The sequence below is a fragment of the Hibiscus syriacus genome, unplaced genomic scaffold, assembly GCF_006381635.1.
Source record: "Hibiscus syriacus cultivar Baekdansim isolate YM2019G1 unplaced genomic scaffold, ASM638163v2 tig00002219_pilon, whole genome shotgun sequence".
Taxonomy (NCBI): domain Eukaryota; kingdom Viridiplantae; phylum Streptophyta; class Magnoliopsida; order Malvales; family Malvaceae; genus Hibiscus; species Hibiscus syriacus.
The window spans coordinates 16,093-42,688 of NW_024061915.1; the positions used below are offsets into that span (position 1 = coordinate 16,093).

Genomic DNA, 26,596 nt, shown 5'->3' on the forward strand with positions numbered 1-26,596 from the left:
TTTTTCTTGGCATCTTCAAAGATAAATTCATGGAATATGGACAAAAACAATTCAAAGTTAAAACTTCACAGCAGCGTTACAAAATCATTATGTTCTAAATTACGGATTGACCACAGCAGCCTAACCTACAATCTCAGTCCCTTTCTTCTTACAACTAAAAGTTGGTGAAATGTACTGGTTTTTGTAGGCTTGGTAACCAGCAGAAAATGGAGTTCAACGTTTTATCAATGATATTTTGTTATAATATTCAATAATATTGTTTGGTCAGGTAGACGTAACCTTTTGTGTTTGACGGGCAATGTGTATAATTGAACTTGGCTTTGTCTAAAACTATAGAAGTGTGGACCAGTCTTGGCGGGTAAAATGAAGCTTGTTTTTTCCAACTTTGGCGTCTAAACACCGGTTCTTCCCCCCTTTTGTCCTCTTAAAACTTTACTACGACTAACGACCTTCTTCGTCTTCTTTCTTGGCCAGATTAAAGAAACCCTGTTTTCTGCCTTCTTATTTCTTTATGTAGAAAACCTTTTTCTGTATAGATTTGGGGTTTCTGTCTTCCGTTTTCTAGCTTTGCTTTAGTGCTTTGAGCTCTCTTATGCTTGAAGAAAATCTTGAGTTCTCTGTTATTTCAGGTAAGCTTTTAAGGTTCTGATGTTTCTTTTCTTCTCTTTCTCTTATCTGTTGTTGTGATGCTTGATTAATTTTATTTAATGTTTCAGAATTTATCGAAGGTAGCTGTTTTTTCATTGCTGTATAATCTTTTCTGATGTTTACATCACCTTGACCTTGAAATTCCTTTAATGAGTTTCATCCTTTCTTGTTCATCTTCTGTTCTAAAAATTTATGTTAAAAATATCCATTTTTTTCACAAACTTGTCAAACACGAGTCCTCTCTGCTGATTAATTCAGGCAGATTAAACACTCGAGGATAATTGTTTTTTCTTTCTTGTCTGATTTATCAGATTTAACAGGAATCAATTGAGGCTGTCGTGTGTTCAACATGGGAAGGGTAGTTCATCAACGGTCTGATGATGTTGAATTGGAGAATTATCATCCAGGTTGCATGGGGGGCATATTTAATGTTCTTGACCACCGTCATTGGTATAATGTCAAAAAGATTCTCCCAAACAGAAAGTTCAACAGAGGAAGACGTTCGAGATGTAATAAAACCTCACCTTGCCTCATCCCTTTCATCAAATTCAGAAAATTTCTTATTACGAACTGCAATTAACAAGCATTTCGATGCTTGTTCGAGAGTTTCGTGTTAGTTTGTACAATTAGACAACAAAAAATGCTAGCTTTGTATGATTCTATCTTTTTTTCTTCTTTCGAAATCGCAGGGTGTGCAAATCCGCAAACTTTATCCATGGAACGTGAACCTGTGGAATCCCAAAGGTTATTAGATGCCGAGGCTGAACAAATCCAAGTAAGCTAACACAATATTAGTTGATTTTCACTTACAGATATTGGACATGGGGATGAACTAAATACAAAATGATTGGCCTAATTTAACAGGTTCAGCAGCAAACAAGGAAAGCAGGACCAACCAACAAAAGGTCTGGCAACGCGCCCACAAAAGGGTTAACTAGTAAAGAGAAGGCTAAGGAAGAGAACGAAAATAAAGATTGGATTCTGGGGCATTCTGCAAAATCACAGTTGCAGCAAACTGATTCAACCCATCACCTGGAACATTCAGGTTTCGGTCTAGGTTGGATGAATCCAATTATCCTTGTCCGCAAGCAAGGCGACACCTCCTATACGACCTCGACAAAGAGTAAAAGGCCTGATATCCATGAAAGCAAGAATGCAGACCAACACTTCGAACATGAAGGGAATTCTGGAAAGCATGCTAATAATAATAGGGGAACTCGAAATCTGAAGCCAGAGTCTATAAAGCTCAATAAACAAGTTTCATACAATCAGGTTGAGGCTGTGGATGTTTTGGAGATATTTAAGGTAAACAAAGATTTATTCCTAGATATTCTTCAGGATCCTGAGGTCGGTATTTCACATCATTTCCTGGAAAGCAAACATCCAAGGCGGTAAAATTAACAAAATCAGGCTCATTTCCGATGCCCGATTCACCCCGCAGTGGATATTTTAGGTCTAGCACACTTGAGCACAAGCAGAAGGAAGGTTGGTCCTTCCAAATGGGCAAAAAATCAGTCGCAGGTGCTCAATTATCCAAGTCAAAGGCCTTGACCGGGACCGACTATCGTTATCGAAGCGTCGTAAAGGAAGAAGCAAGCTCTTCATCCCAGGCATCTGATTCCCAAAGGTGGAACCATTTAGTTATGAATCGTCTCAAGGATATTAAGCAAAGAATAAAGCAGGCCCTCAAGGAAAGGAGAAAGAGTATTAAACATACAAGTGTCAATGAGCTCACCCTCCAGGTTTCTTCAAGAGATCCATTGTTCACAAATGAGAGCGAGGCAGTGGAAAGCTCGGAAAAGATGGCCAGTAGTTGTCCTCCGAACAATGCCGATGATCATGATATCGACAATGGTAGACTCAGAATGATGATAAGAACAAAGTCTATAAATGAGTCACTAGATAGATACACTCGTTTGTTTCAGCATAGTGCAAGCAAAGAAGCCAATTTGAATCATTCAAGGAGCTTAAAGTTGAGCAATGAAGATAGAGTTTCATCAAGAGGGAATAATGCTCCCAAGTTTTTTAGGAGGATTTCATCCCTGTCTGATCTTGAATCATTTTGCTCCCTTCTATATGAAGTGTCTTATGACGCTCTTTCTTCGGAGATCCCAATCAGGAGTATCCAAGATAATGATGCAGACAAGGAAACCGACCCTCATATAGAACCAAAACCAACTAGTTTCCGTGAAGATATCGATAAACTTGAACTAGTAGAAGCTGTTATAGAGTCTGAATTGCAGGAAAACAGACGAGAAGGATCGAATAGCTGTGATTCAACCGGCGGTGAACGAATTGCTAAACCATGTGAGTTTAATGAAGATGCAATTGAGCTGACGCAAACAACTTCAGATTTATGTGACATAACCACACAGTGAAGCTTCCATTGTCAGAAGGTAAATGTCTATAATATGAACTTGCACATCGATGTAGTTAAGATTCAACCAATGATTATTAATAAACTTGGCTGCTAATTCTTTTGGCTAAACTTGTATCAGGTTTAGGACTGAATCATTCAAACTTTCCCGAGAGGGAAGCAGACTATTTTACGAAAGAAAGGCGCAGAACAAGCCAGGAAAGTGTTGATAATAAAACCATGGGAAACAGCAGTCGGTTCCTATTCTTTGAACCAGATAGGGAGGCTGATCCTTGGTACAATTATGTCAAAGACATTTTGGAGCTCTCAGGTTTCACACGAGATGATGGACGCCAAATATGGTTCTCACCGGACCAACCATTGGACCCATCAATGTTCAAGGAATTGGAGAATCTATTGCACCCTGAACTGGAATCCACCATTGATGAAGTTGGAAGCAACTGTGATCACCGACTGGTTTTCAATCTCGTTGACGAGGAGTTACTTGAGATCGGTGAGAAATCATCGGTGTATTTCCCCAAGCCCTTCTCTTCAACACTGGAATTAGCTTGAAGCTCAAGCGAAACAATATTGTTGAAGAAGTGGGAACAAAGTTAGCAAAAACCTGGCCTCGCAACCAGAACATGACCTGTCATTGGATGATATTGTAGCCGGAGATTTGGGCAGAAACGCCTGGATGAGCCTTCAAGCCGAATCAGAAGTGGTGGCACTTGAGCTAGAAGATTTAATTTTTGATGAGCTTTTGGATGAAGTTGTTTGTTTTTGAAAGTCATTTAGGCCAAATATTACCGTTTCCCTTTTTTCAACAGTACATGAATTTTGATCGTTGATGAAATGTGCGTTCTCGAAGAAATTCTTGTTTATGTACGAATAACAATATTTATTAGTTGTAGGATATATGGTAAATTAATTGGTCTTACTTGTACATAAAACTTTTGTTTTGTACTTTATCAAATCTCTCAAAGTGGTTATGTACTTTTAAAATATTAAATATGTCCCTTGTATTTTTTTTAAAAATGTCCCTTATATTTTTAATTCTATCCAATAATTTAATTTAACGGTGTTAAATGTTGATATGTTAGAATATTTTTTGTCATTGTATATTATTTTTTTTATTTTAATTATTAAATTTTATATGTTAAATTTTTTGTCACTCTCCTGTTAATTTTATGTGGACATTAGGGGTGGGAATAGGCCAGGCCGGCCTCCAGGGGTCTGGGCCTGGCCTGTATAAAGTCTGGCTTATTTAACTAAACAGGTCAGGCCCAGGCCTTTTTAAAAGCATATTTAACTAAACAGTTCAGGCTTAGGCCTATTAAAAAGCCTTATAAGTCTAATAGGCCGGTCTATTTAGAGTGACTACTTTGTAAAATATACTAAGTTAGAGTGACTTAATAGGGATTTTACTCTAAAATTAATGGTTAAACTGAAAATATTAAATGTTTATTGTTAAACAGGCTTTTAAACAGGCCAGGCTTTTAAACAGACCCAGGCCAGACCTAAATAAAAGCCTTTGACAGGCCACAGGCCAGGCCCAGGCCAATACAAATTAGTGTAGGTCAGGCCCAGGCCAATTAAAGCCTGGCCTGGCATGGCCTATTCCCACCCCTAGTGGATATTATGAATTAATTTAAATAAATAATTTTTACATTTTTTTTTTTCATTTTACCCTTCATGCATGCTCAATTTCTCATCTTGATTTCACTGACCATCTACCCTCATTAAAGATGTATTTTTCTATTTTAGAAGAAAAAGAACATAAAATATAAGAGTGGAAAAATTAAAAAAAATATTGAATAAAACATTAATTACTATTTATGGCCATTCATAATTAATAAAATAAATTATTTCATCATCAAGTTAAAGAAAAAAACGGTGGAGTGACAAAAATCAATCTATAAACTTTAAGTATTAAATGAATTTTTAAAAAAAAATACGATGAGTAAAATAGAATGATAATAGAGTTCAATTGTTAAATTTGTAATTTGTTGATACCAAAATTCTTTGGGTAAATAATGTATTTAGTATCTAAACTATTAGTTTTGATTCGTTTTAGTACATAAATTTTCAATTTTTTCAAAACCATACCTAACATTTAGTTTTTGTTTCATTTTAGTACCACCATTAAAGCTTAAGGTGTTTTACCTAAACTATAAGTTTTGGTCTATTTTAGTATCAAAACTTTCAATTTATGTCTAAATTTAAGGTTAAATTTTGAAAAGGGGTACTAAAATGAAACAAAAACTAAACTTTAGGTATAATTTTGAAAAATAAAAGTTTATATACTAAACTAGACCAAAATTAATAGTTTAGATACTAAACTCATAATTTTCTAAATTTAGTTTTCAAAAAAATCTGCCAATAAATTTCCCGGTTTTTTACGATTTCTTACCATATCTGGTACGGTTTTATTGAGTTAGCGGTGATTTAGGTACAGATACGCTAAATCGAATCCATCTCGTGCCGTATCATTTTGCCCTGTTTTTTTTTCCGAAACGTCGAAAAGTCCTTTCGGCTCTTTCCTCTTCTCAATGTCAAGCCCGGTTCAACCCTCCACATCCGATTTACCTTCCGATCCTCTCCTCAAACCCGGAGTTTTCATCGACGCCAACGGCCAAAGCCAATCGTTTGAGCCTCCTAATGGCTGTCAGTCCGAGACGCCGAAACAAGTCCCGGACATCTCATCTTCCTCAGCTGAGCCTAAGGAGAAGCGACACGTGGTGCCTCCGGAGACTTGGTTGCCAGCTGGATGGTTAATCGAAGATAGAGTTCGGAGCTCTGGTGCAACAGCTGGACTGGTTGATAAGGTTAAATCTCAGCTCCAACATTATTTCTTTTGCTCTCCGATTCTAGTGTGTTGATTATAATTTTATTGAATTTATTTTTTGTGTTTCGATGATTATCTGCTAACAAATTACTTATATATCATATGTCTTCCTCGTTTGGTGGATTAAGCTATATCCATATTTTGCTGCTTGAAGTGTCAGTCTAGCCATCAAATCGATACATTCTAGAGACTAGATAAAATTAGCCTGTTCTTCGGTTTGCCAAATTTGATTTAAAAAGAAGCTCAACTCTATTGTTCATTGCTTCTGTTCGCTAGATTAGGCAAACTAAATGGTGGATTAGTTGTAGATCGCAATGCGCTTCCAGCTTATATACATTTGATTGGTATCAGAATTGCAATAATCCTTATGGTATGGATTCTTTTAACTCTTATTTAGGTAACCATGGACTTAAAGTTAACCTCCGTATTGAAAGGCTAAAAGTTGCATAAACACACGTATAAGAGCTTTTTTGTCTTAGTTCTATCACTGAAACAAGGTGCATTGCTAAAATCTGAAAGAATGTAGCAAATATGCTTTACAGGGTTGTAGAAAACTATTGAAATGAGAAATTTTCATATCATTTATGGTGTTTTTTGGAGTGAGATTAGAGTATTTTGTCGCATATGTAATACGTTTCTTGTTCAGGTAGCCCATTAGAATGTAACTGATTGTGTTTGTTTATTGAGATAAGTGGCATTGCAATGATAATACAACATACATGATAATATTCCTAGATATTCTTCAGGATCCTGAGGTTCGTATTTCACATCATTTTCCTGGAAAGCAAACTTCAAAGGCAGTAAAATTAACAAAATCAGGCTCATTTCCGATGCTTGATTCACCTCGCAGTGGATATCTTAGGTCTAGTACACTTGAGCACAAGCAGAAGGAAGTTTGGTCATTCCGAAGGGGCGAAAAATCCATCGCAGGTGCTCAATTATCCAAGTCAAAGACCTTGACGAGGAGCGCCAATGGTTTTCAGGGCTTTGTCAAGGAAGAAGCAAGCTCTTCACCCCAGGCATCTGATTCCCAAAGATGGAATCATTTAGTTATGAATCGTCTCAAGGACATTAAGCAGAGAATAAAGCAGACCCTTAAGGAAAGGCTAAAGAGTATTAACCATACAAGGTCCAATGAGCTCACCCTTCTTGTTTCTTCAAGAGATCCATTGTCCACAAATGAGAGAGAGGCATTGGAAAGCTCTGATAAAATGGCCAGTAGTTGTCCTCCAAACAATACCGAAGATCATGATATCGACAATGGTAGACTCAGAATGATGATAAGAACAAAGTCTATAAATGAGTCACTAGAGAGATACACTCGGTTGTTTCAGCACAGTGCAAGCAACGAAGCCAATTTGAATCACTCAAGGAGCTTAAAGTTGAGAAATGAAGATGAAGTTCCATCAAGAGGGAATAATGCTCCCAAGTTTTTCAGGAGGATTTCATCCCTATCTGATCTTGAATCATTTTGCTCCCTTCTATATGAGGTGCCTTATCATGCTTTTTCATCGGAGATCCCAATCAGGAGTATCCAAGATAATGATGCAGACAAGGAAACCGATGCTCATATAGAACCAAAACCAACTAGTTTCCCTGAAGATATTGATAACTTAGAACAAGTAGAAGCCGTTATAGAGGCTGAATCGCAGGGAAACAGACGAGAAGGATTGAATAGCCGTGGTTCAACTGGTTTATCAGTGGATAAAAGCAGTGAACAAATTGCTAAACCATGTGAATTCAATGAAGATGCAGTTGAGCTGACGCAATCAACTTCAGATTTAAGTGGCATGACCAACACAGCGAAGCTTCCATTGTCAGAAGGTAAATGTCTATAATATGAACTTGCACATCAATGTAGTTAAGATTCAACCAATGAACAATTAACAAAGCTTTTTTATCTGTTCCTGATTCATTGTTGAAGTGGCTGCTAACTCTTTTGGCTAAACGTTTATCAGGTTTAGGACTGAATCATTCAAACTTTCCCGAGAGTGAAGCAGAGTATTTTATGAAAGAAAGGCGCAGAACAAGCCAGGAAAGTGTTGACAATAAAACCATGGGAAACAGCAGTCGGCTCCTATTCTTTGAACCAGATAGGGAGGCTGATCCTTGGTACAATTATGTCAAAGACATTTTGGAGCTCTCAGGTTTCACACGAGATGAGGGGCGCCAAATATGGTTCTCACCGGACCAACCATTGGACCCATCAATGTTCAAGGAATTGGAGACTCTATTGCATCCTGAACTGGAATCCACCATTGATGAATTTGGAAGTAACCGTGATCACCGACTGATTTTCGATCTCGTCGATGAAGAGTTACTTGAGATGGGTGAAAAATCATCTGTATATTTCCCCAAGCACTTCTCTTTCAACACTAGCATTAGCTTGAAGCTCAAGAGAAACGATGTTGTTGAAGAAGTGTGGATCAAAGTTAGCAAAAACCTGGCTTCCCAACCAGAACATGACCGGTCATTGGATGCTATTGTTGCTAGAGTTTTGGACAGAAACGCCTGGATGAGCATTCAAGCCGAATCAGAAGTCGTGGCACTTGAGCTAGCAGATTTAATTTTTTATGAGCTTTTATAACTTCTTTGTTTTTATGAGGATAAACATATTTAATCGTTTAATATTTTTCAATTTATGAGTATAAAATAAACTACATTGGACATACATTATACTAAAATTTTGTACATTTAAATTTTTAAGCAACGTGCAATAAATTATGAGTTCTGAATAAATAAATAGATTTTAGATGTGAAAAGAAATTAAAACGAAACACCTATTTTGAGGATGGGCGCAGGGGATCGCTATCCGTGTTGGTAAAGGAAAATATGGAACGACAAGATATTCATGTCGAGAGACAAAGCAGAGCGCCTCATTTGCAGAATACGTAATATCTAAGCAGAGCTCTCTCGCTTTTGATGTACAATTTCAGTTGCTTTCTTTTCCCAGAAACCCTATATTTCAAGCTTTCCTCTTACTCACGGTGTAAGTACTTTTCGTCTTTTACAAGGCAATGCCATTTTTTTGTTGCTTTTCACTTCGAGGTTTATGTTTTTCATGTTTTGCTTTGACGAGATAGTGAATGAAGAAGAATATGATATTAAAAGATACAAAAATCATGTTTTAATGATTTCACTATTTGTATACGGCCTAGCTCTCTGTTGTCTACAGTCTACACCGTTTCCTTCCTTTTCTCTGTTTCTCGTAACCAAACAAGGGGAGTTTCTATTTTGTTTCTCTATTTGGTTTGTTCTTGTTTGATTCATATAACTCTTAACACTCAGAAGTCATCTGGGATTTACGTTTGTAGATGCTTACTATGTACTGTTTTGAAAATATTTTCATCTGTTGAGAAACTTTACAGACGTCTAAAAACGATTCGATTTAAAAACGAAGCAGCTTTTCACCTCCTTCCGTTGCCTAACTTCTTGAAATCCGTTAAGGTTTCCTATCATTAAACAAGCATTCTCTATTTCTACAGACTGTTTTTTGATTGCTAAGTATTTAGAGACAATATCGTGTCTAATATCTGCATGATTCAACTAGGTGTTGGCAAACTTAAAAGATGCCTATTTGTTATTTGTTGATGATCAGATGTCTAACCTTCAAAAGAAAGATGACGAGGTGTTTGTTTATCCATGGATGGGAATCATTGCCAATATACCAACGACAATACAAAATGGAAGGAAAGTGGGTGGAAGCGGAAGCAGGTTGCGTGAAGATTTGACAGAAAAGGCATTTAATCCATTGAGGGTTCATCCTCTTTGGAACATGTAGACACTCATTTTCACCCGAATTTGAGTTTTTTATTTTTATTTATTATAGGCATATATACGATAATATAGTATAATTTTTGAAAGTGTTTTTAAAAAATATAACATATAGTTTTCAAAAAACGGTTTCCGAAAATATATATATAATATAGTTTGTTTAAAACGTTTTTGAAAACTTATATACAATATATAAGTTTTAAAATATTTTGAAAATTATATAACATATATTTTTGAAATCATTTTGAAAATATAATGTATAGTTTAAAAAAAACATTTTTGAAAAATTTATATAATATATAGTTTTAAAAATATTTTGGAAAACTTATATAATATTTTTAAAATCATTTTTGAAAACTATATGGTATATAGTTTTGAAAACGTTTTTAAATATAATATATAGTTTAAAAAATATATTTTTTGAGATATATATATATTATAGTCTATATTATTATTATATATTATTATTATTTATTTTCTTTTCATTTTATTTTATTCATTTTATTTCATTTATTCTGTTTTGTGGTCCAGGTCCATGATGGGGTCTATGAGAAGTCCACTGTTCGAGTCCAATATGTTTGGGGCCTGAACCAGCCCAAACCCTACAAATTAGGGTTTACACATCCAAGCAACAGGCGCCGCATGGGGAGTTACCCAGTCAAAGAGGAGAACCGGCCGGCCGGGAAAACCGGGACTGCACCATCCCGGGATTCCCGACCATGTGAAGCAATGATAGGCCCGAAAGGTACGGGAACGACCCCGTCATCACCGAAAATATCCCGTAGAGGGCAGAACAGATAGCATCAGTGGTGGGGTATAAATACCCACCAAGCCACGGTACTCAGGGGGGGAACAGCCGAACAGTAAACCGACCATCACCAAGAGGACATCAACAGTACAGTAAACCAAGAGGAGGAAACACGGCCAACAGAAAATACCCACACAACAGAGAGTCATCGAGAACCAAGAACCACAATACACAACCCACGAACCAGATCATCATCAAGCCACTGTGAGTACACCCAGAACAGTCGAAACGACCGAGAACCAAGGACGGAGCAACACAATAAACCAACAGAACCAGATAGTCAATCAAGCAAACAACGAGCCAATACAACCGAAGCCCATAACCAGAAAACAGTAAACAAAACATCATACCCATCATCGAGAGATCAACATATAATCATCAAAATAAACCAAAATAAAACCAGAGCGAGAAAAAGAGAGATCATCACCGTGCGAAGCAACGGGAACGCCAAAAAGTCACCGGCGACGCGGGTTTTTTCCAAAAAGGTATTTCCTAGATCTACACGTCTAGGGACGTTTTTTGGCGAAACTAACTTGGTTTTCAGGTCAAGGGTGAGAGAGGGCGTCTTTTGGGTGCGTTTGGGTTAGTTCCGGCCACCGGCGCCGCCGTGCGCCGCCGTAGCTCCGCTTTGGCTCTCTTCCCCGATAAAGGGAAGTTGAGAGAGTCTGAACTCTCTCTCCCCTTTTCTTTTCTGGAAGCAAAGAAGAAATGAAGAGAATGCAAAGGAAAAAGCCTTTTTCGGGCTTAAATATTCGAACAGAAAACGGTGCCGTTTTGCTACCAAACGAAACGACGCCGTTTGGCCTCTATCACCCGTGTTTTCAAGAATTTGGGGGAAAACCGCACATTTGGTCCTTCATTCCCTGTAATGTTTTTGTTTAGTCACTGAATGAAGTTTTAATTTTCTATTTCAGGCGTGCATCTTTCAATAGTTATATTTCAGTCACTAGTGGTTTATTTTATCATAATTGCATATGTTTCATGTTGGTCATAATATTTTAAATTATTTCATTTTAGTCCTTGTTAACATTTTTATCCCGTTTTTTCATTTCATTTCATTTTATTTTATTTTTAATTTATTTCTTATCATTATTATTATTGATTTCCTTCTCTTTTTATTATGTTTATTATTATTATTATTATTATTATTATTACATATTGTTTTCATTTTTTTTTGAAATCTAACATTTGCTTCTTTTGTCACATTTTTATTCTAATATTTTTTTCCTTTGATTTGCTTATTAATTAATTATCATTATTTTTTTTTGATATTTCTTTTTTGAATATTTTTAGTAATAACATCAATCAATCAAAGGTAAGTAATTTGAATCGAATATTTTAAATCTTAATTTAAATTTCAATTTTCGTAATTAAAGACAACCGGTGAATTAATTGGTACCGAAAGGGCGGTTCAAGGGTGCTAATCCTTCCTTGACCGTAACCGACTCCCGAACTCGATACGTTTCTGGTACAACGCAGATCAGGTAAGGTGGTGTCCGACCCACCTAAATTAGTTTTAAAGTGGTCGGTGGCGACTCCAATTCGTTTAATCCAAGTCGAAGCCAATTCTGGGGCCCAACCGAAAGACGGTCGCGACAGCTTGGCGACTCCGCTGGGGACAGGTAAGTGAGTCAGGCCGAAATTAATTTTCGGTTGTCTTTTTATGCGAAAATGGTAAATTTTAATTTTAATTTATTTATTCGATTCCAATTATTTATCTTTGATTATTTTTCAAATAAATAGTTGTACTGACGTTTTTTAATGATTTCAGATTTTTTCAAAATTGTCATCTCAGGCTCTATACCCGAGCTCCGAACCCTTTTAAGTGGGGGTGAAAGCGACGCATTCGTGTGAATTTATTCACCGCATATGCCTAGCAAGTAGCCTTCGGGATTCATATACCTTATGTCTTCGTGTGAATTTATTCACCGTGCGGGCATAAGGGAATGTGTCCCCTCGAGTTTAACTTAGTCCACACAAGCCCGTGATGGGTTTAGGACTAAGGGTCTGGTAAGCCCAAGGGGGCACCGGCAAGGAGAACTCGAGTACCGTTTTTTAGAACCTAAACCGGGAGAATACAAGGAATTAGAGCTCACCCCAAAGCTTCATTTCAAACCCTAGGTTGCTTTGTTTCCTGCTTTACTTTATGTTTAAAGCATGCGAATTAGACAAATATGCGGTTATGATTTGTTTGAAATTAGCATGCGGGATAGAGATCATGTCCGGGTAGGAATAATAAGCATGTGGGGTAGATATCATGTGGGGTAAGACTTTTCATTTTTATCATTTTTTTATCATCATTATCTCACTAACTTTTTTTTTCTCCTTTCATTTTTTTGGCATTTTTTTTATCATTCGCATCATTAAAACGAGGTGTTGATCCACCAAAAATGTGTTTGTTAAATGTAAATAATCTGCATTAATGGACAAAGGGGTTATAATACAAAGAGATAAAAAGCTCAGAAGTCCAACCGGTATCAAAGAATACTTAGAGGCAAAGGTTTCAGGGGCAAGACGAGGAAATAGTTACTGACCCGGAGAGTCCTTTCGAAAATTACGAGAACAAGATGGTGAAACCCTAGCTAAGCTGGAGACCATTATTGATGAATTCCAAAAATAAGTCGACAAACTTCGGATGGAGGGCTCCAATGGCACTTTCGTTTGGAACGAGCTCGGCATAGAGTGAAGGCCGGAGATGCAGTCATTCGAGACATTTTTTGGGGCAAGCAACTATCACCCGCACAAGTTTAGCCAAAGGAGTCGGAATGGTTCGACAGGATATTCAACCGGTGAAAAAGCAGAAGACGAATCAACTTTCGAGAGACTGTGCGGGATCTATACCATCAAAAAGTTTTTTGTCTCTTCAGACGTAACATTTTTGTCCCCAGTAAGGATTATTCAGAATAATAGGCACATTTTTCGGATCAATGCCTCGGACATTTCATGCATCATGCATTTAAACATTTTGCATTTGTTCATTTCTTTACATTCACATTAATTATCTTCACATGTTTCATCAAAAATGGGAACATTTCGACCCTATTCCCATGACCTACAAAGAGCTCTACAAATAACTTTTTAACACACACATGTGGTGTCACCATATCCAGGGAAATCCATGAAGCCCCGTACCCCAGATAGTATGATGAGAACGCTCGTTGCGAAAATCATAGCGGAGTCCCAGGGCGCACTATCGAGAATTACTCCACAATCAAGAGAATCATACAGAAAATACGTAACAAGAATCGGATCAACTTTAACAATTTGGGGGCATCCAAGTGAGGAAGATCATTTTCATCATTTGAGGCATTCTGTTTGAATCTGTTTTTTCATTATTTCTTAAGTTTTTGTAAGGACTTTTGAATAAATTTATGTTACTTTAAAGATGATAAGCAATGAATCACATTTGAAAACTTGCAATTCTTTGAATATCATATGAATTAAGAAACTCTGTAAGTGGTTCAAAGTTACAGATCTTTGACGCAGTTTAAAACAAGGACTTTGACTTTACCCAGAATATACACTTAAACACCGTACCCTGCTCTTGTAATTAACCAATATAACATTTTCCTTTCATAAGGTGCGGACAACATGGGGCATCATTTGCATATGACCATTACTATGCTTTTTATTTAGGACGTTCAATGACGATGATGATCTTTACAAATGAAAGAGTCGAGTAGGTGAATCCAGTTTAGGTCAGTTGTTTGAAAATTGAACTCTAAAGATGAGATTCCTTGACTTTCAAAAACACCTAGACTATGACAGGTTCTTCTTGACAATCTTAAGAAATTAAATCCGTAAAAACTGAGCTATTCCGCTAAGGCAATTGGTTATAGAGGAAACTTGAAAGCCCTGGCCTTATGAGTAGATTACGTTCAAACCATGACATTGCTCGGACACTTGGCAATTCGGTGTTTGCTCCACTGCTCTTGTCAGGCTGAAGACTCTGTGATGAGATGAACCCTTCAGTTAACTTGATAACTGTGATTATAATATTAAGCTGTCCCTCTAAAGCAATTGGTTAAACGCCCCGGCTTTATGGATTCAGCTAGTCCGATAACGACAAATTAAATCAAATTTATCTAAGCAAGAAATTTTCGGTAAAATGGACTAAGGGAGTTAAGGAACACCTGTTATAGTCAACTACACACGAGCACTCAAGAATTTCATTTTTAGACCGATGTTTTTGCACTGCCTTTGTTAGAGGAGCCTACAAAGCTTGAACAAATAGAAGATTTCAGAGGACTGAAATAAAAGGTATAGTAAGTGATCATGCTAGTTGTGTCATTTTGTCCGCACCCAATTGAAGTGCCAAAGCATGTTGCGATATTTCAAAAAAAATGACATTTTTTTCCAAAACCTTATAAAGGAGGCCAAGCTAAAGCCAACCCATCCATTTGACACTGGTCCAAGAGCTGTAACTCTGAAAACGTTAAAAGAGCTATTGATTCCTCTGATATTCTTTGAACTCACGTTTATAACTTGATTCAATTGCGAATAATATTTTACAGCATTTTTATCATTTTCTCTCCTGAAACAAGAAAAATGAGAAAAACATTTTCAAACAGAACAATCTCAGATATGAAATGTCTGTAAAGCCCAAGCTCGAGAAGCAAATGGGGCATGATCGATTCCATGGACCAGATTGGCAGACAAAGCACGAAGAGATAACACATAATTCATTCATGTTGCATGCATCTTAGACATACTTAGGTGCATCACATTCCTCATTTTAGCATACATGATTTTTGCAGCTTTTAGAGTCAAGGATACTTGATTCGTAAGTGTCGTAACCGTCTTTTGGTTCTGGGCCCCGGAATTGGGCTTCGACTTGAAAAATGGATTGGAGTCGCCACCGATTATTTATTTAAAAATAAATAGGTTAATCGGATACCTTATGTCTTACCTGATCTGCGTCTTACCAAAGATATGTCAGATTCGGGAGTCGGTTACAGCTAAGGAAGGATTAGCACCCTTGAACTGCCCTTTCGGTACTATGTAATTTCCAGTTGTCTTTAATTAAGAAAGTTGTAAATTTAAATTAAAATGTAAAATGACAATCCAAATTACTTACCTTAGATTGCTTAAATTGTACCCTTAAAAGATCAAGACATATATTAGATAAGAAATGCAAATAAATCACCTAAGGTAAAATGGAAAACAAATAAGATGAGGAAAATATAGAATATAAAAATAATATATATGATGGTAATAATAATAAAGATATAAACATTGGGAAAAATAAAAAGATATATATAATGGTAATAAATAAAAATAAATAAATAAATAGCTATAATCAAATATGTACATATAAAATAAAAAAGGAATAATGAAAATAAAATAAAAAATATAAAGTAGAATAAAATGAAAACGATAATGATGTTAAAAAACAAAAATATATATAAATATCAAATATAAAATAAAACAAATGAATAGAAATAAATATACATATAATAATAAAAGAAAAAAAATGTATGTTTATATACGTTATCAATAATACTTAAAATAATAAAAATAACGATGATTATGTATATATATATATATATATATATATATATATAAATAAAATAAAATAAAATAAAAATATACATAAAATATATATATATAAATAAAGGAATAAAATATAATAATAATGAAAATATAGTATATAATAATAGTAGGGACTAAATTGAAAACGAAATAAACTCAAGGGTCAATTTACAAGGATTTCGGGTTCAATAATCAATTCAGAGGACCAAATTAAAGGTTTTTGAAACTGGAGAACCAAAACGCAAATCTCTCGCTTCTTGCAAAAACACGCGGGTCCGAGGAATTCAACGGGTCGGGTGTAAGGCTGAAACGGGCTTAATATAGGATTCAAAAAGTTTTTTAGTTTCATTTCTTTCTTCAGAAATCAAAAAAAAAAGGCTCTCGTCTCATTCTCTCATTTCTCTATCGCCATTGTTCTTCAGACACGAAGAACATGGACCAGGTTTTCCAGAATCCGGCCTTTGGCCTCCGAGCGCCGCCTCGCCTCCTCGCCGCCGCCGTTGAACGGCGACGGTCGCCGTTCATCGGCGGCAAAAAAAAATTTATTCTTTTCAGTTCGAAAGCCCTTTACCCACGCTTCTCAAAAATGAAAAAAAATCCAACAAATAACGAGCCTCAGGGAGTAGATCTAGTTTCAAAGTTTTGAAACTCTCCCCTTGTTCATCGGCTGAAAACGTTTTTTCTTTTTTCTGGGTTGTCTTTTGAATCAAAATGCAAGGCCTAGAAATCAGCATGCAAAGGCAAGAAAACAGATGGACAAAGGTAAAAACACTGCTACCTTTTTATTTCTTTTCGAAACGATTACAATAACTCTGATTTGCTTCGTGGATTTTTGAGTACTTTTGTGTCTAAAGCTCTCTGGTATTTATCTTCTGAGAAAAAAAAATCCCCCCTTCTGTGTTGATTACATGCCTTATTTATAGCCTAGGATTTGCTAAGCATTTGAGTCCTATTCTAACTTGGTTGCCTTCGTGGGTTGTTGGTGTTGTCGGACGTTTCGGGATCATTGCGTGTGACCGTGAAACTCGGACATTGGTGATGGTTATTGACCGAGGGATTCGGTCGTGGGATTCCTGGACGTGAACTGCTGACCATGCGATGCTAGGGTGAGATGGAAAACTGCCGAGACATCAGGAACCCTAATCGGCCTTAGGGTTTGTTACTGGATTGAACACAAGTGGGCCGTTGTATACTTATTTGGTTCTGTAAAATAAAAAGAAAAGTATAAATATATATATTATTATATAATATATTCATTATATGATATGGTCGAAATCAAACGTCTACAGCTGCCCCTCTTTTTTCATTGTTGTGTAACGAAAATAGAGCAAAGATTAAGAGACGCAAATTTCGGCCGTATCGAATACTCTCTGTCGTAGAGTTAAAATTCAATATTGAAACTGGTTTAAATCACAAAATGACTCCCTCGTCGTGAGGTTTAGTTGAACTGGAAACTTCTGAGCATGATATCCCTCGTCGTGAAGTTGAAATCGAACTCAAAGCTTTTAGCAAGTGGCTCCTGAATCGTCTTCTGGCTCAAGATACATCGTCGTGAAGGTGAAACTCGACCTGAAGACTTTGGTGTTGATGCGTTACGGATGACTCATTCGTCGTGAGGTTGGGTCAATCTGTTTGTGAAATTGGAATCGTACAGGGCCCCTTCGTCGGGAAGTTGAGCCTGAGAATTGGATATCCTTCGCCATGAAATTGAAATCCAAATATTGTTCCGAGTCCAATATCCTCCGCTGTGAAGTTGAAATTGGTTCTGGAACTGGGAAATCGTCGGTTGACAGTCAGCGGCCCCTTCGTCGTGAAGTTGAACTTATACTGTCTTGAGTCCAATATCCTTCGTTGTGAAGTTGAAATTGGTTCTGAAATTGAGAAATGTTTGTTGACAACCAACGGTCCCTTCGTCGTGAAGTTGAACTTGCGTTGTCTGGAGTCCAATATCCTTCGTTGTGAAGTTGAAATTGACTCTGGAATTGAGAAATGTTTGTTGACAACCAGCGGTCCTTCGTCGTGAAGTTGAACTTGCGTTGTCTGGAGTCCAATATCCTTCGTTGTGAAGTTGAAATTGACTCTGGAATTGAGAAATGTTTGTTGACAACCAGCGGTCCCTTCGTTGTGAAGTTGAACTTGCGTTGTCTGGAGTCCAATATCCTTCGTTGTGAAGTTGAAATTGACTCTGGAATTGAGAAATGTTTGTTGACAACCAGCGGTCCCTTCGTCGTGAAGTTGAACTTGCGTTGTCTAGAGTCCAATATCCTTCGTTGTGAAGTTGAAATTGACTCTGGAATTGAGAAATGTTTATTGACAACCAGCGGTCCCTTCGTCGTGAAGTTGAACTTGCGTTGTATAGAGTCCAATATCCTTCGTTGTGAAGTTGAAATTGACTCTGGAATTGAGAAATGTTTGTTGACAACCAGCGGTCCCTTCGTCGTGAAGTTGAACTTGCGTTGTCTAGAGTACAATATCCTTCGTTGTGAAGTTGAAATTGGCTCTGGGTAAAACCTGCAAAGATATGCATATATGCGATGGTATGGATGTCATGCTCTTAGGTATGCCTAAAATGTATGGGCAACATATGTTATTCTGGGCTCTGGAGAGAAATCTTGATTTCCGGTGGCCTGTCGTTGTTGACTCTTTGATTTTGAAAGCTTGAAGTTCCGATCTTGAATTCTTCAAATGTTTGAATCTGATGTGCATATTCTGGTTTTTTTTTTGGAGATGCTCCTCAACCATCTCAATCATGTGCATGAGCCTTGATCGGCTTCTGGGTACCTGTACTTTTCCATGAATCTTTGTACAGTAATATGCGATTATCTTTCATAAAAAATAAATAAACCATTAGGTTTAAATCTAATTCAAGATGCTCGAAAGGAATTGGAGGAAAGATGATCTTTATTCATAAGGGAGGAGAAGAACAAATAATACATGGCAAACATTCTAGAAGACGAATACACAATGATGTGTAAATGAATGTCTTAGATCTCGATAACGTGGGCACTTCTGAGCTGAAAAGCCGTTTTAGTGACTTTGAATGCAGCCTTTGCCAAAGGATATTTGAAAATGCGACAACGTTTGGAAGGGTGCAACATTTCTCCGATTTGTTGAGTTCGTAGAAGATTCATGTGCCGGGATGTTTCCACCGTTAATATCCAAATCGCCCTTTCCGGGTTTTCAACTTGGACCCATCCTTGGTTGCAAGACGCCCTTTGTGGGTTTTCATCTTGAACCCACCTTATTTTCTCTTCTTTTTTCTCTTTTTCTTTTTTCAATTTAGGGCGCCCTTTCGGGTTTTCACCCTAAACATTCTTCTCTTTTTGTTTATTTGTTTTTTTGTTTTTTTGTTTTTTTGTTTTTTTGTTTTTTTGTTTTTTTTTTCAACTTAGGACGCCCTCTCGGGTTTTCATCCTAAGCGAAGTATTTCTTGACTGCGTCCGAGTTAATGGGATGTGGCAGCTCAAGTCCGTCCATTTCAGCCAGGATAAGGGCTCCTCCGGAAAAAGCCTTCTTCACGACATAAGGTCCTTCCCAATTTGGCGTCCATTTTCCTCGGAAATCTTTCTGGACTGGCCAAATTCTTTTTAGGATTAGATCCCCTTCACGGAATATTCTCGGGCGCACCTTTTTGTCATGTGCTCGGATCATTCGTTTCTGATAGATTTGACCATGATGAATGGCTTTCAGTCTTTTTTCATCTATCAGATTAAGCTGATCATATCTGGATTGTGCCCACTCTGCATCATCCAGTTTGACTTCTGACAAGACCCTGAGAGACGGAATCTCGACTTCAATGGGTAGCACTGCTTCCATTCCATAGGCTAGTGAAAATGGAGTTGCCCCAGTTGAAGTTCGTACCGAGGTTCGATAAGCGAACAAAGCAAAAGGCAACTTCTCATACCAGTCTTTGTAAGTTTCAGTTCTTTTTTTCACTATCTTCTTAATATTTTTGTTTGCTGCTTCTACTGCTCCGTTCATCTTTAGTCTGTAAGCAGTGGAATTGTGATGTTTTATGTTGAACTGTTCGCAAGCAGCACTCATCATCTTGTTGTTCAAGTTTGTGGCGTTATCGGTGATAATCCTTTCAGGTAGACCATACCGACATATAATTTCTTTCTTCAGAAACTTGTAAATAGTGGATTGAGTGACTCTGGCGTATGACGCAGCCTCTACCCATTTCGTGAAATAGTCAATTGCTACGAGAATGAAACGGTGACCATTCGAAGCCTTCGGATGGATTTACCCGATAACGTCCATTCCCCACACAGAGAAAGGCCATGGTGACGTCATTACATGAAGCGGATGGGGTGGAACATTTATCTTGTCTCCATAAATCTGACATTTATGACATCTCCTAGCATAGTTGATGCAATCGCTTTCCAGCGAGGACCAAAATTATCCGCATCTCATTATTTGTCTTGACATCATATGCCCATTTGCATGTGCTCCACAAACTCCATCATGTACTTCTTCCACTATCATTTTTGCCTCTTCAGCATCGACGCACCTTAATAGAACTTGATTATGGCTTTTCTTGTATAAAAACCTCTCCGTCAAGGACGTATCCCGCTGCCAACCTTCTAAGGGTTCTCTTATCGGTTTCGGTGGCTTTTTTCTGGATAACTCCGATGCTTGATATACTGCAGAATGTCGTAATACCAAGGCTTCGTGTCTTTCACTTCTTCAATTTGGTAACAATGAGCTGGGTACTCATACGACTTCATGTTGATTGGCATCATTTCAGACTCCCCACCAGCCCTGAATGCGGCTGCCAATGTAGCTAAAGCGTCAGCCATCTGATTTTCTTCTCTAGGCACGTAGTGGAAGGTGACTTCGTCGAAATCTTCGAGCAGATCCAACACTAGTTTTCGGTACTCTAACAGCTTTATATCCTTGGTTTCCCACTCTCCTCGGAGCTGATAGATTACTAAGGCTGAGTCTCCATACACCCGCAAAGTCTTTATATTTTGCCCCAGTGCAGCCCGAATTCCCAAGACACAGGCTTCATATTCTGCCATGTTATTGGTACAATCAAAGTTCAGTCTGCTGGTAAATGGGTAGTGACTCCCTTCTGGGGAGACTAGAATTGCCAGATGCCATGTCCTAGTGCATTTGATGCCCCATCGAAGTGCATTCTCCAGGAACCGTCCGTTGAAATGCTTGCTTCCTCTAAAGATATGGCCATTAAGTCCTCGTCTGGGAAATCAAAGTCCAGCGGCTCATAGCTCTCATCAGTTCTGCTTGCCAAAAAATCGGATATGGCACTGCCTTTTACCGCTTTTTGGCTCACGTATTCGATGTCAAATTCAGACAAAAGCATCTGCCATCGGGCTAACCTTCCTGATAGAGCAGGTACACCCATCATGTATTTTAGTGGGTCTAACTTGGAAATCAGCCAAGTGGTGTGATATAACATGTATTGTCGAAGTCTTTTTGTAGCCCATACCAGGGCACAACAAACCTTCTCAATAGGAGGATATCGGACCTCGCAATCGGTGAACTTCTTGCTTAAGTAGTATATGGCTCTTTCCTTCTTCCCAGACTCGTCGTGTTGACCCAGAACACACCCCATGGAGTTCTCGAATATGGAGAGATACAAAAACAGAGGTTTTCCTGGGATAGGGGACATCAGGACAGGAGTGTGAGACAAGTACTCTTTTACCTTCTCAAATGCAATCTGACAGTTTTTATCCCATGCTCCAGGGCTATTCTTTCGGAGGAGACGAAAGATGGGGTCACATTTGTCGGTTAACTGAGAGATGAACCGAGCTATGTAGTTTAGTATGCCCAGAAAACCTCGGACTTCTTTTTGGGTTCGTGGTGGAGGTAGATTCTGGATAGCCTTAACCTTATCTGGATCGACCTGTATGCCTCTCCTGCTGACTATAAAGCCTAGTAGTTTTCCAGATGTTACCCCGAAGGTACACTTGCTAGGGTTTAGTCTCAGCTGAAACTTTCTCAATCTCTGGAAGAGCTTCCTTAGATTCTTGACATGCTCACTCTCGGTCTGTGCCTTGACAATCATGTCGTCGACATAAACCTCGATTTCTTTGTGCATCATGTCGTAGAACAGGGTCACCATAGCTCTCTGATATGTTGCCCCAGCATTCTTTAATTCGAAAGGCATCACTTTGTAACAGAAAGTTCCCCACATTGTGACGAAAGTGGTCTTCTCCATGTCTTCGGGATGCATCTTGATCTGATTGTACCCCGAAAATCCATCCATGAATGAAAAGTAGGCGTTCCCAGCCGTATTGTCCACCAGAGTGTCTATGTGTGGCAGAGGAAAGTTGTCCTTGGGACTGGCCTTATTAAGGTCCCGGTAATCGACACACATGCGTACTTTCCCGTCCTTCTTCGGCACAGGCACTATGTTGGCCACCCACTCAGGGTATTTGGCCACTTGGAGAAAACCAGCATCAAATTGCTTCTTGACTTCTTCCTTGATCTTAAGGAGCATTTCTGGTCGCATTCTTCTCAGTTTTTGCTGCACAGGTTTGAATTCTGGTTTGATTGGCAGTTTGTGAACTACCATATCTGTGTCTAGTCCCGGCATGTCTTGATACGACCAAGCAAACACATCTTCGTACTCTTGAAGTAAGGTTATCAGGTTTTTTCTTGCTTCAGTCGAAAGAGTTGTGCCGATTTTAACCTCCTTTCGATCTTCCTCAGTGCCCAAATTTAAGATTTCGATCGCCTCCTCATGTGGTAGTATTTGCTTTTCTTCTTTTTCTATCATTCTCAACAATTCGGTAGGCAAGTTGTACTCTTCTTCATTATCGCATTCTTCAAATTCCCCAAGACAAATGGTTGATTCAAAATCCACCTCCGGATCAGGGTCATTAGTGCCCACATTATCGTTATCTGGGAACCTGAAAGGAGGAAGATGTGTATGTGTGAGAGGATAATATCCCACACGGAATGGTCAAGAACTAACTTTGAGAGTAACTGGAAATGAAGTACTGGAATGAAGGAGATAGATAATGAAAGAAAAAAAAATTTGTTTGCCATGGAAAAGAAAAATACATCCTTTATTAAACTTAAACAAAACATTTATTCACCCTTACAAAAGATCACCTATTGCCCTGGGCATAGGCAAATAGGGATAGTTCGAATATTACTCTGAAAGATTCTTGTAAACCACAGGTAGTTCTTCCACCGACCAACTGCTAGGCACGAACCCATGCGGCAGAAGGCATATCTCGGATCTATCTCCGTTGTCAACATCTTCTGTGGTCACGGCATTAACGTTCAGATCTTCCAGAGCCGTTTCTAACTCGGATGTGGTGGTCTCAAACACATAACCACCTGACTTGAATGTTCTGAAAAGCGGCGGGAATGTCATGGGCTTCCATTGAAATTCGTTCCCAGTCAATCTGGCCAATCTTCTCTCCCAGTTCTTTTGGATCTCCTTTCTCTTTTCATGATAACTGGGCTAAAAACCGAGCCCAAATTGGTCTAATTTTGAGATAGGAATGACAGGATTGATCATCCCTTGCAAATATTTCCCAAAAACCTCTCCCGGTTCTGGCGCCTCGGCCTAGGGTTTGCTTGATCTCCATCCTTGTGCATTTGGAGAGTCGAGGTCTTGGGATTCTCTTTCCTTCTGCCACAAATGTGGCATTCACAAACTCCAAGGAGCGGAACGAACATTCTACCGCTTCCTCGTCTACTTCGATGTATGGAGCCTCCGTGGTCACGCTTGCCACGATATCTTCCTCAGCGTTGATAATTACTAAGGCCCCGTCAATGACAAATTTAACTTTCTGGTGCAACGTGGAGGGTACTGCACCTGCTTGATGAATCCACGGCCTTCCCAAAAGACAGCTATAGGACGGCATGATATCCATCACAAGGAACTCAACATCATAGGTGGCTGGTCCGATGGTCAATGGTACCTCAATCTTTCTGATTACCTCTCTTTTGGTCCCATCAAATGCTCAGACCACATTCTGACAAGCTCTCATATGAGAGGTATCTATTGGTAGCCTTTTCAATGTAATCGAAGGCATCACGTTCAGGGCTGAACCATTATCGATTAAGACACTTGGTAAAGCGTGCCCCCTTACAGTAGGTAGTAATGTGTAACGCCTTCGTTCGGCCTCTTCCTCCTGATGGAATCTCATCATCTGAAAACGAGATGAGATTATCAGCTTGAATATTGTTCACCAGTCGATCTATCTTGCTGACTGGTATGTCTTGTGGCACGAACGTTTGATTAAGGACATTCAACAACGCTTCTCGGTGTGCTTCCGAACTTAAAAATAGTGCTAGCATTGAAGTACGTGTAGGTAAGTTGTGGAGCTGTTCTACAATGTTGTACTCGCTGTGCTTCAAGATCTTGAGGAACTCTTTAGCTTCTTCCTCCTTTATAGGTTCATTGACGACCAACACATCTTCTTTGAACGGCTCCAGTGGTCTCTGCCCCACTTTACTATTACCTCCTCCGGAAGTACTCACCTGACACTCGTATTTCCATGGCACTTGCCGATTGTCCTTATATTGAAAAGGCCGAGGTGCGGAGATTACCACCTTGGATGGTGTTGTTACTGTCATGCTTGCCTTAGGGGTAATTATCAAAGGACTACCCCTACCAAATTTTCTATCTGATGATTCTCCGGTGGCACAAACATCTGCTTCCAAAGACTCTTGAATTTCTTCGTAAAACTCCAGCTCTTTCTGGTTCATCATGAATTGGACTAACGATCTGAACTCTGGGCAATCTTGTACTTTATGTCCTTCTTCGTTGTGGTAACAACAATGGTTACCATCTTCATTTTCTGTCGTATCTGGATATGGTGCAAGAAGCCCTGCCTTCACCATTTGGCTCCATACCCAAGCCAAAGGAGATTTGACCTCTTAAACACTCAATTTAACTTTCTTGCCCCCTTCGGTAGTAATGGCATTGATTCCTGTCTCCTGATGATTGGGCAAGGGATTCTGGGCGACGTTTGGTGCTCCGGAGTTGAAAGTGATCCAATTCTTGTTACGCATTCGTTGCACAAGTCTCTTGAATGCGAGACAACTTTCAATCGAATGCCCCTGCACACCGCCATGGTATTCGCAGTGGGCGCTCTCGTCATACCATTTCGGGTAAGGGGGATTTACTGGATTCATAGGATAAGGTGACACTGCATGAGTGTCGAAGAGCTATTGGTATAATTCTTTATACGTCATGGGAATGGGGTCAAACTGCTCCCTTTCCCTTTCTCTTCTTGGTTCTCTCTGGTTCTGTCTAGAAGTACCGGATGGTACAGCTGCTGTGGAATTTGAGCTTGAGATCGTAACCCCCTTGTTGACGTTGTAGGTGTTCACATTGTTGATCTCTCGCTCCTTGTTTTTCATGGGAGGCTTTTTACTGGAGTTTCCTCCCTCAATCTTTCCTTGTTTAATGGCCAACTCGATCATTTCGCCGGCCATGACTAAATCTGAAAAACTCCCCGACGTGATTGCTACCAAATGCCCGAAGTAAGGTGCCCTCAGGGTCTGTACAAACAGCTTTCTAGTTTCCTTTTCATCCAAGGGTGGATGAACTTGCACAGATAAATCCCTCCATCTCTGTGCGTACTGTCGGAAACTCTCATTGTGTTTCTTCTCTAGGCTTTGTAACATGACCCGGTCTGGTCTCATATCGTTGATATGCTTATACTGCTCCAAGAAAGACTTGGCTAAGTCTTTCCACGTCTTGATATGAGTCCGGCTAAGCTGGTTGTACCACCGAATAGCTGAACCGGACAGGCTCTCTTGAAAACAATGGATCAGGAGTTGGTCATTCCCGCCATATCCTGTCATCTTTCGACAGAACATAGTAATATGGGCTGAAGGGCAACTGTTCCCGTCGAACTTCTCAAACTCAGGAACTTTAAACTTTGGTGGAAGCACCAAGTCTGGAACTAGGCTCAGCTCCATTGCGTCCACTCCATAATAATCATGGTCTCCCTGGACCATCTTTATTTGATCTTCTAATATTTTTTATCTTTTCTTCCATCTTTTTAGCTTTATCTTCCTCATCAAAGTCTGGGACATGATAATCATCCGGATGATCATCAGGGACGATTGTAGAAGTTTGCATCTTCGCAGCAGGTGCAACTTTCGCTTTGGTAACGAATGAGTCTCCGGGTAGTGTTGCTTTCCCTTTAGTAGCAGATGCGTCCTCGGGTAATATTCCGGGTGAGATAACCACTTGCGGGGTTGGTGGTATGGCCACTCCCTCGGAAGAAATGCCCCCCTGATGCACTAGCTTGCTGTAGACCCGACAGCTTGGCTACGATTTGGTCAACCAAGGACTCCTGATTTTTCTTGATGGACTCAAGAGTACTTTCACTGTTCTGAGCTATCTTATCTTCTAGTTCCTTTTGAAGTCTTGCCATGTGCTCTTCGATTTTCTCCATTCTAGCTTCCATTTGTCTCTTTTTTGCTCGAGTATTGTGCGGGTGATGTGTATCTGATGCTTGTGGTGGTAAGCTCGGTGTCTGAGACATGTTCTGTTAGTTAATACGAATGTAAAAACATGGAAAAACATAAAATAAACAGACATGAAATATAAAATGCAAGAAATGCAATGCATGATGTATGCAATTGGAGGCATTGATCCAGAAAAGTGTTCATTATTATAAATAACCCTTGT

At 38.9% G+C, this 26,596-nt stretch overlaps 2 protein-coding genes and 1 pseudogene across 2 annotated transcripts; all 3 read left to right on the forward strand.

Annotated features, from left to right (window-relative positions):
* The first annotated feature begins 444 nt into the window (after positions 1 to 444).
* Positions 445 to 8,439, forward strand: LOC120138292 (protein TRM32-like). Its single transcript, XM_039153808.1, has 6 exons — positions 445 to 629; positions 960 to 1,157; positions 1,338 to 1,423; positions 1,513 to 1,975; positions 6,588 to 7,676; positions 7,811 to 8,439. Exons 2-6 carry the CDS (start codon positions 998 to 1,000, stop codon positions 8,437 to 8,439), a joined length of 2,427 nt encoding a protein of 808 aa, XP_039009739.1. The 5' UTR covers positions 445 to 629; positions 960 to 997.
* Positions 2,055 to 3,044, forward strand: LOC120138319 (protein TRM32-like). The gene is made up of 2 exons (XM_039153827.1): positions 2,055 to 2,192; positions 2,235 to 3,044. Exons 1-2 carry the CDS (start codon positions 2,070 to 2,072, stop codon positions 3,024 to 3,026), a joined length of 915 nt encoding a protein of 304 aa, XP_039009758.1. The 5' UTR covers positions 2,055 to 2,069; the 3' UTR covers positions 3,027 to 3,044.
* A 972-nt stretch (positions 8,440 to 9,411) lies between the features above and the next one.
* LOC120138302 overlaps positions 9,412 to 26,596 on the forward strand; it is a 28,503-nt pseudogene continuing 11,318 nt past the window's right edge.

What these genes read in the sequence shown, in the direction of transcription:
- LOC120138292 (XM_039153808.1), top strand. Translation starts at nt 998, where the DNA reads ATGGGAAGGGTAGTTCATCAACGGTCTGATGATGTTGAATTGGAGAAT. An exon ending in CCGAGGCTGAACAAATCCAA is followed by an intron (nt 1,424 to 1,512) that starts GTAAGCTAACAC and finishes CTAATTTAACAG; the next exon opens with GTTCAGCAGCAAACAAGGAA. An exon ending in AAACAAAGATTTATTCCTAG is followed by an intron (nt 1,976 to 6,587) that starts ATATTCTTCAGG and finishes TAATATTCCTAG; the next exon opens with ATATTCTTCAGGATCCTGAG.
- LOC120138319 (XM_039153827.1), top strand. Translation starts at nt 2,070, where the DNA reads ATGCCCGATTCACCCCGCAGTGGATATTTTAGGTCTAGCACACTTGAG. An exon ending in CTCAATTATCCAAGTCAAAG is followed by an intron (nt 2,193 to 2,234) that starts GCCTTGACCGGG and finishes AGCGTCGTAAAG; the next exon opens with GAAGAAGCAAGCTCTTCATC.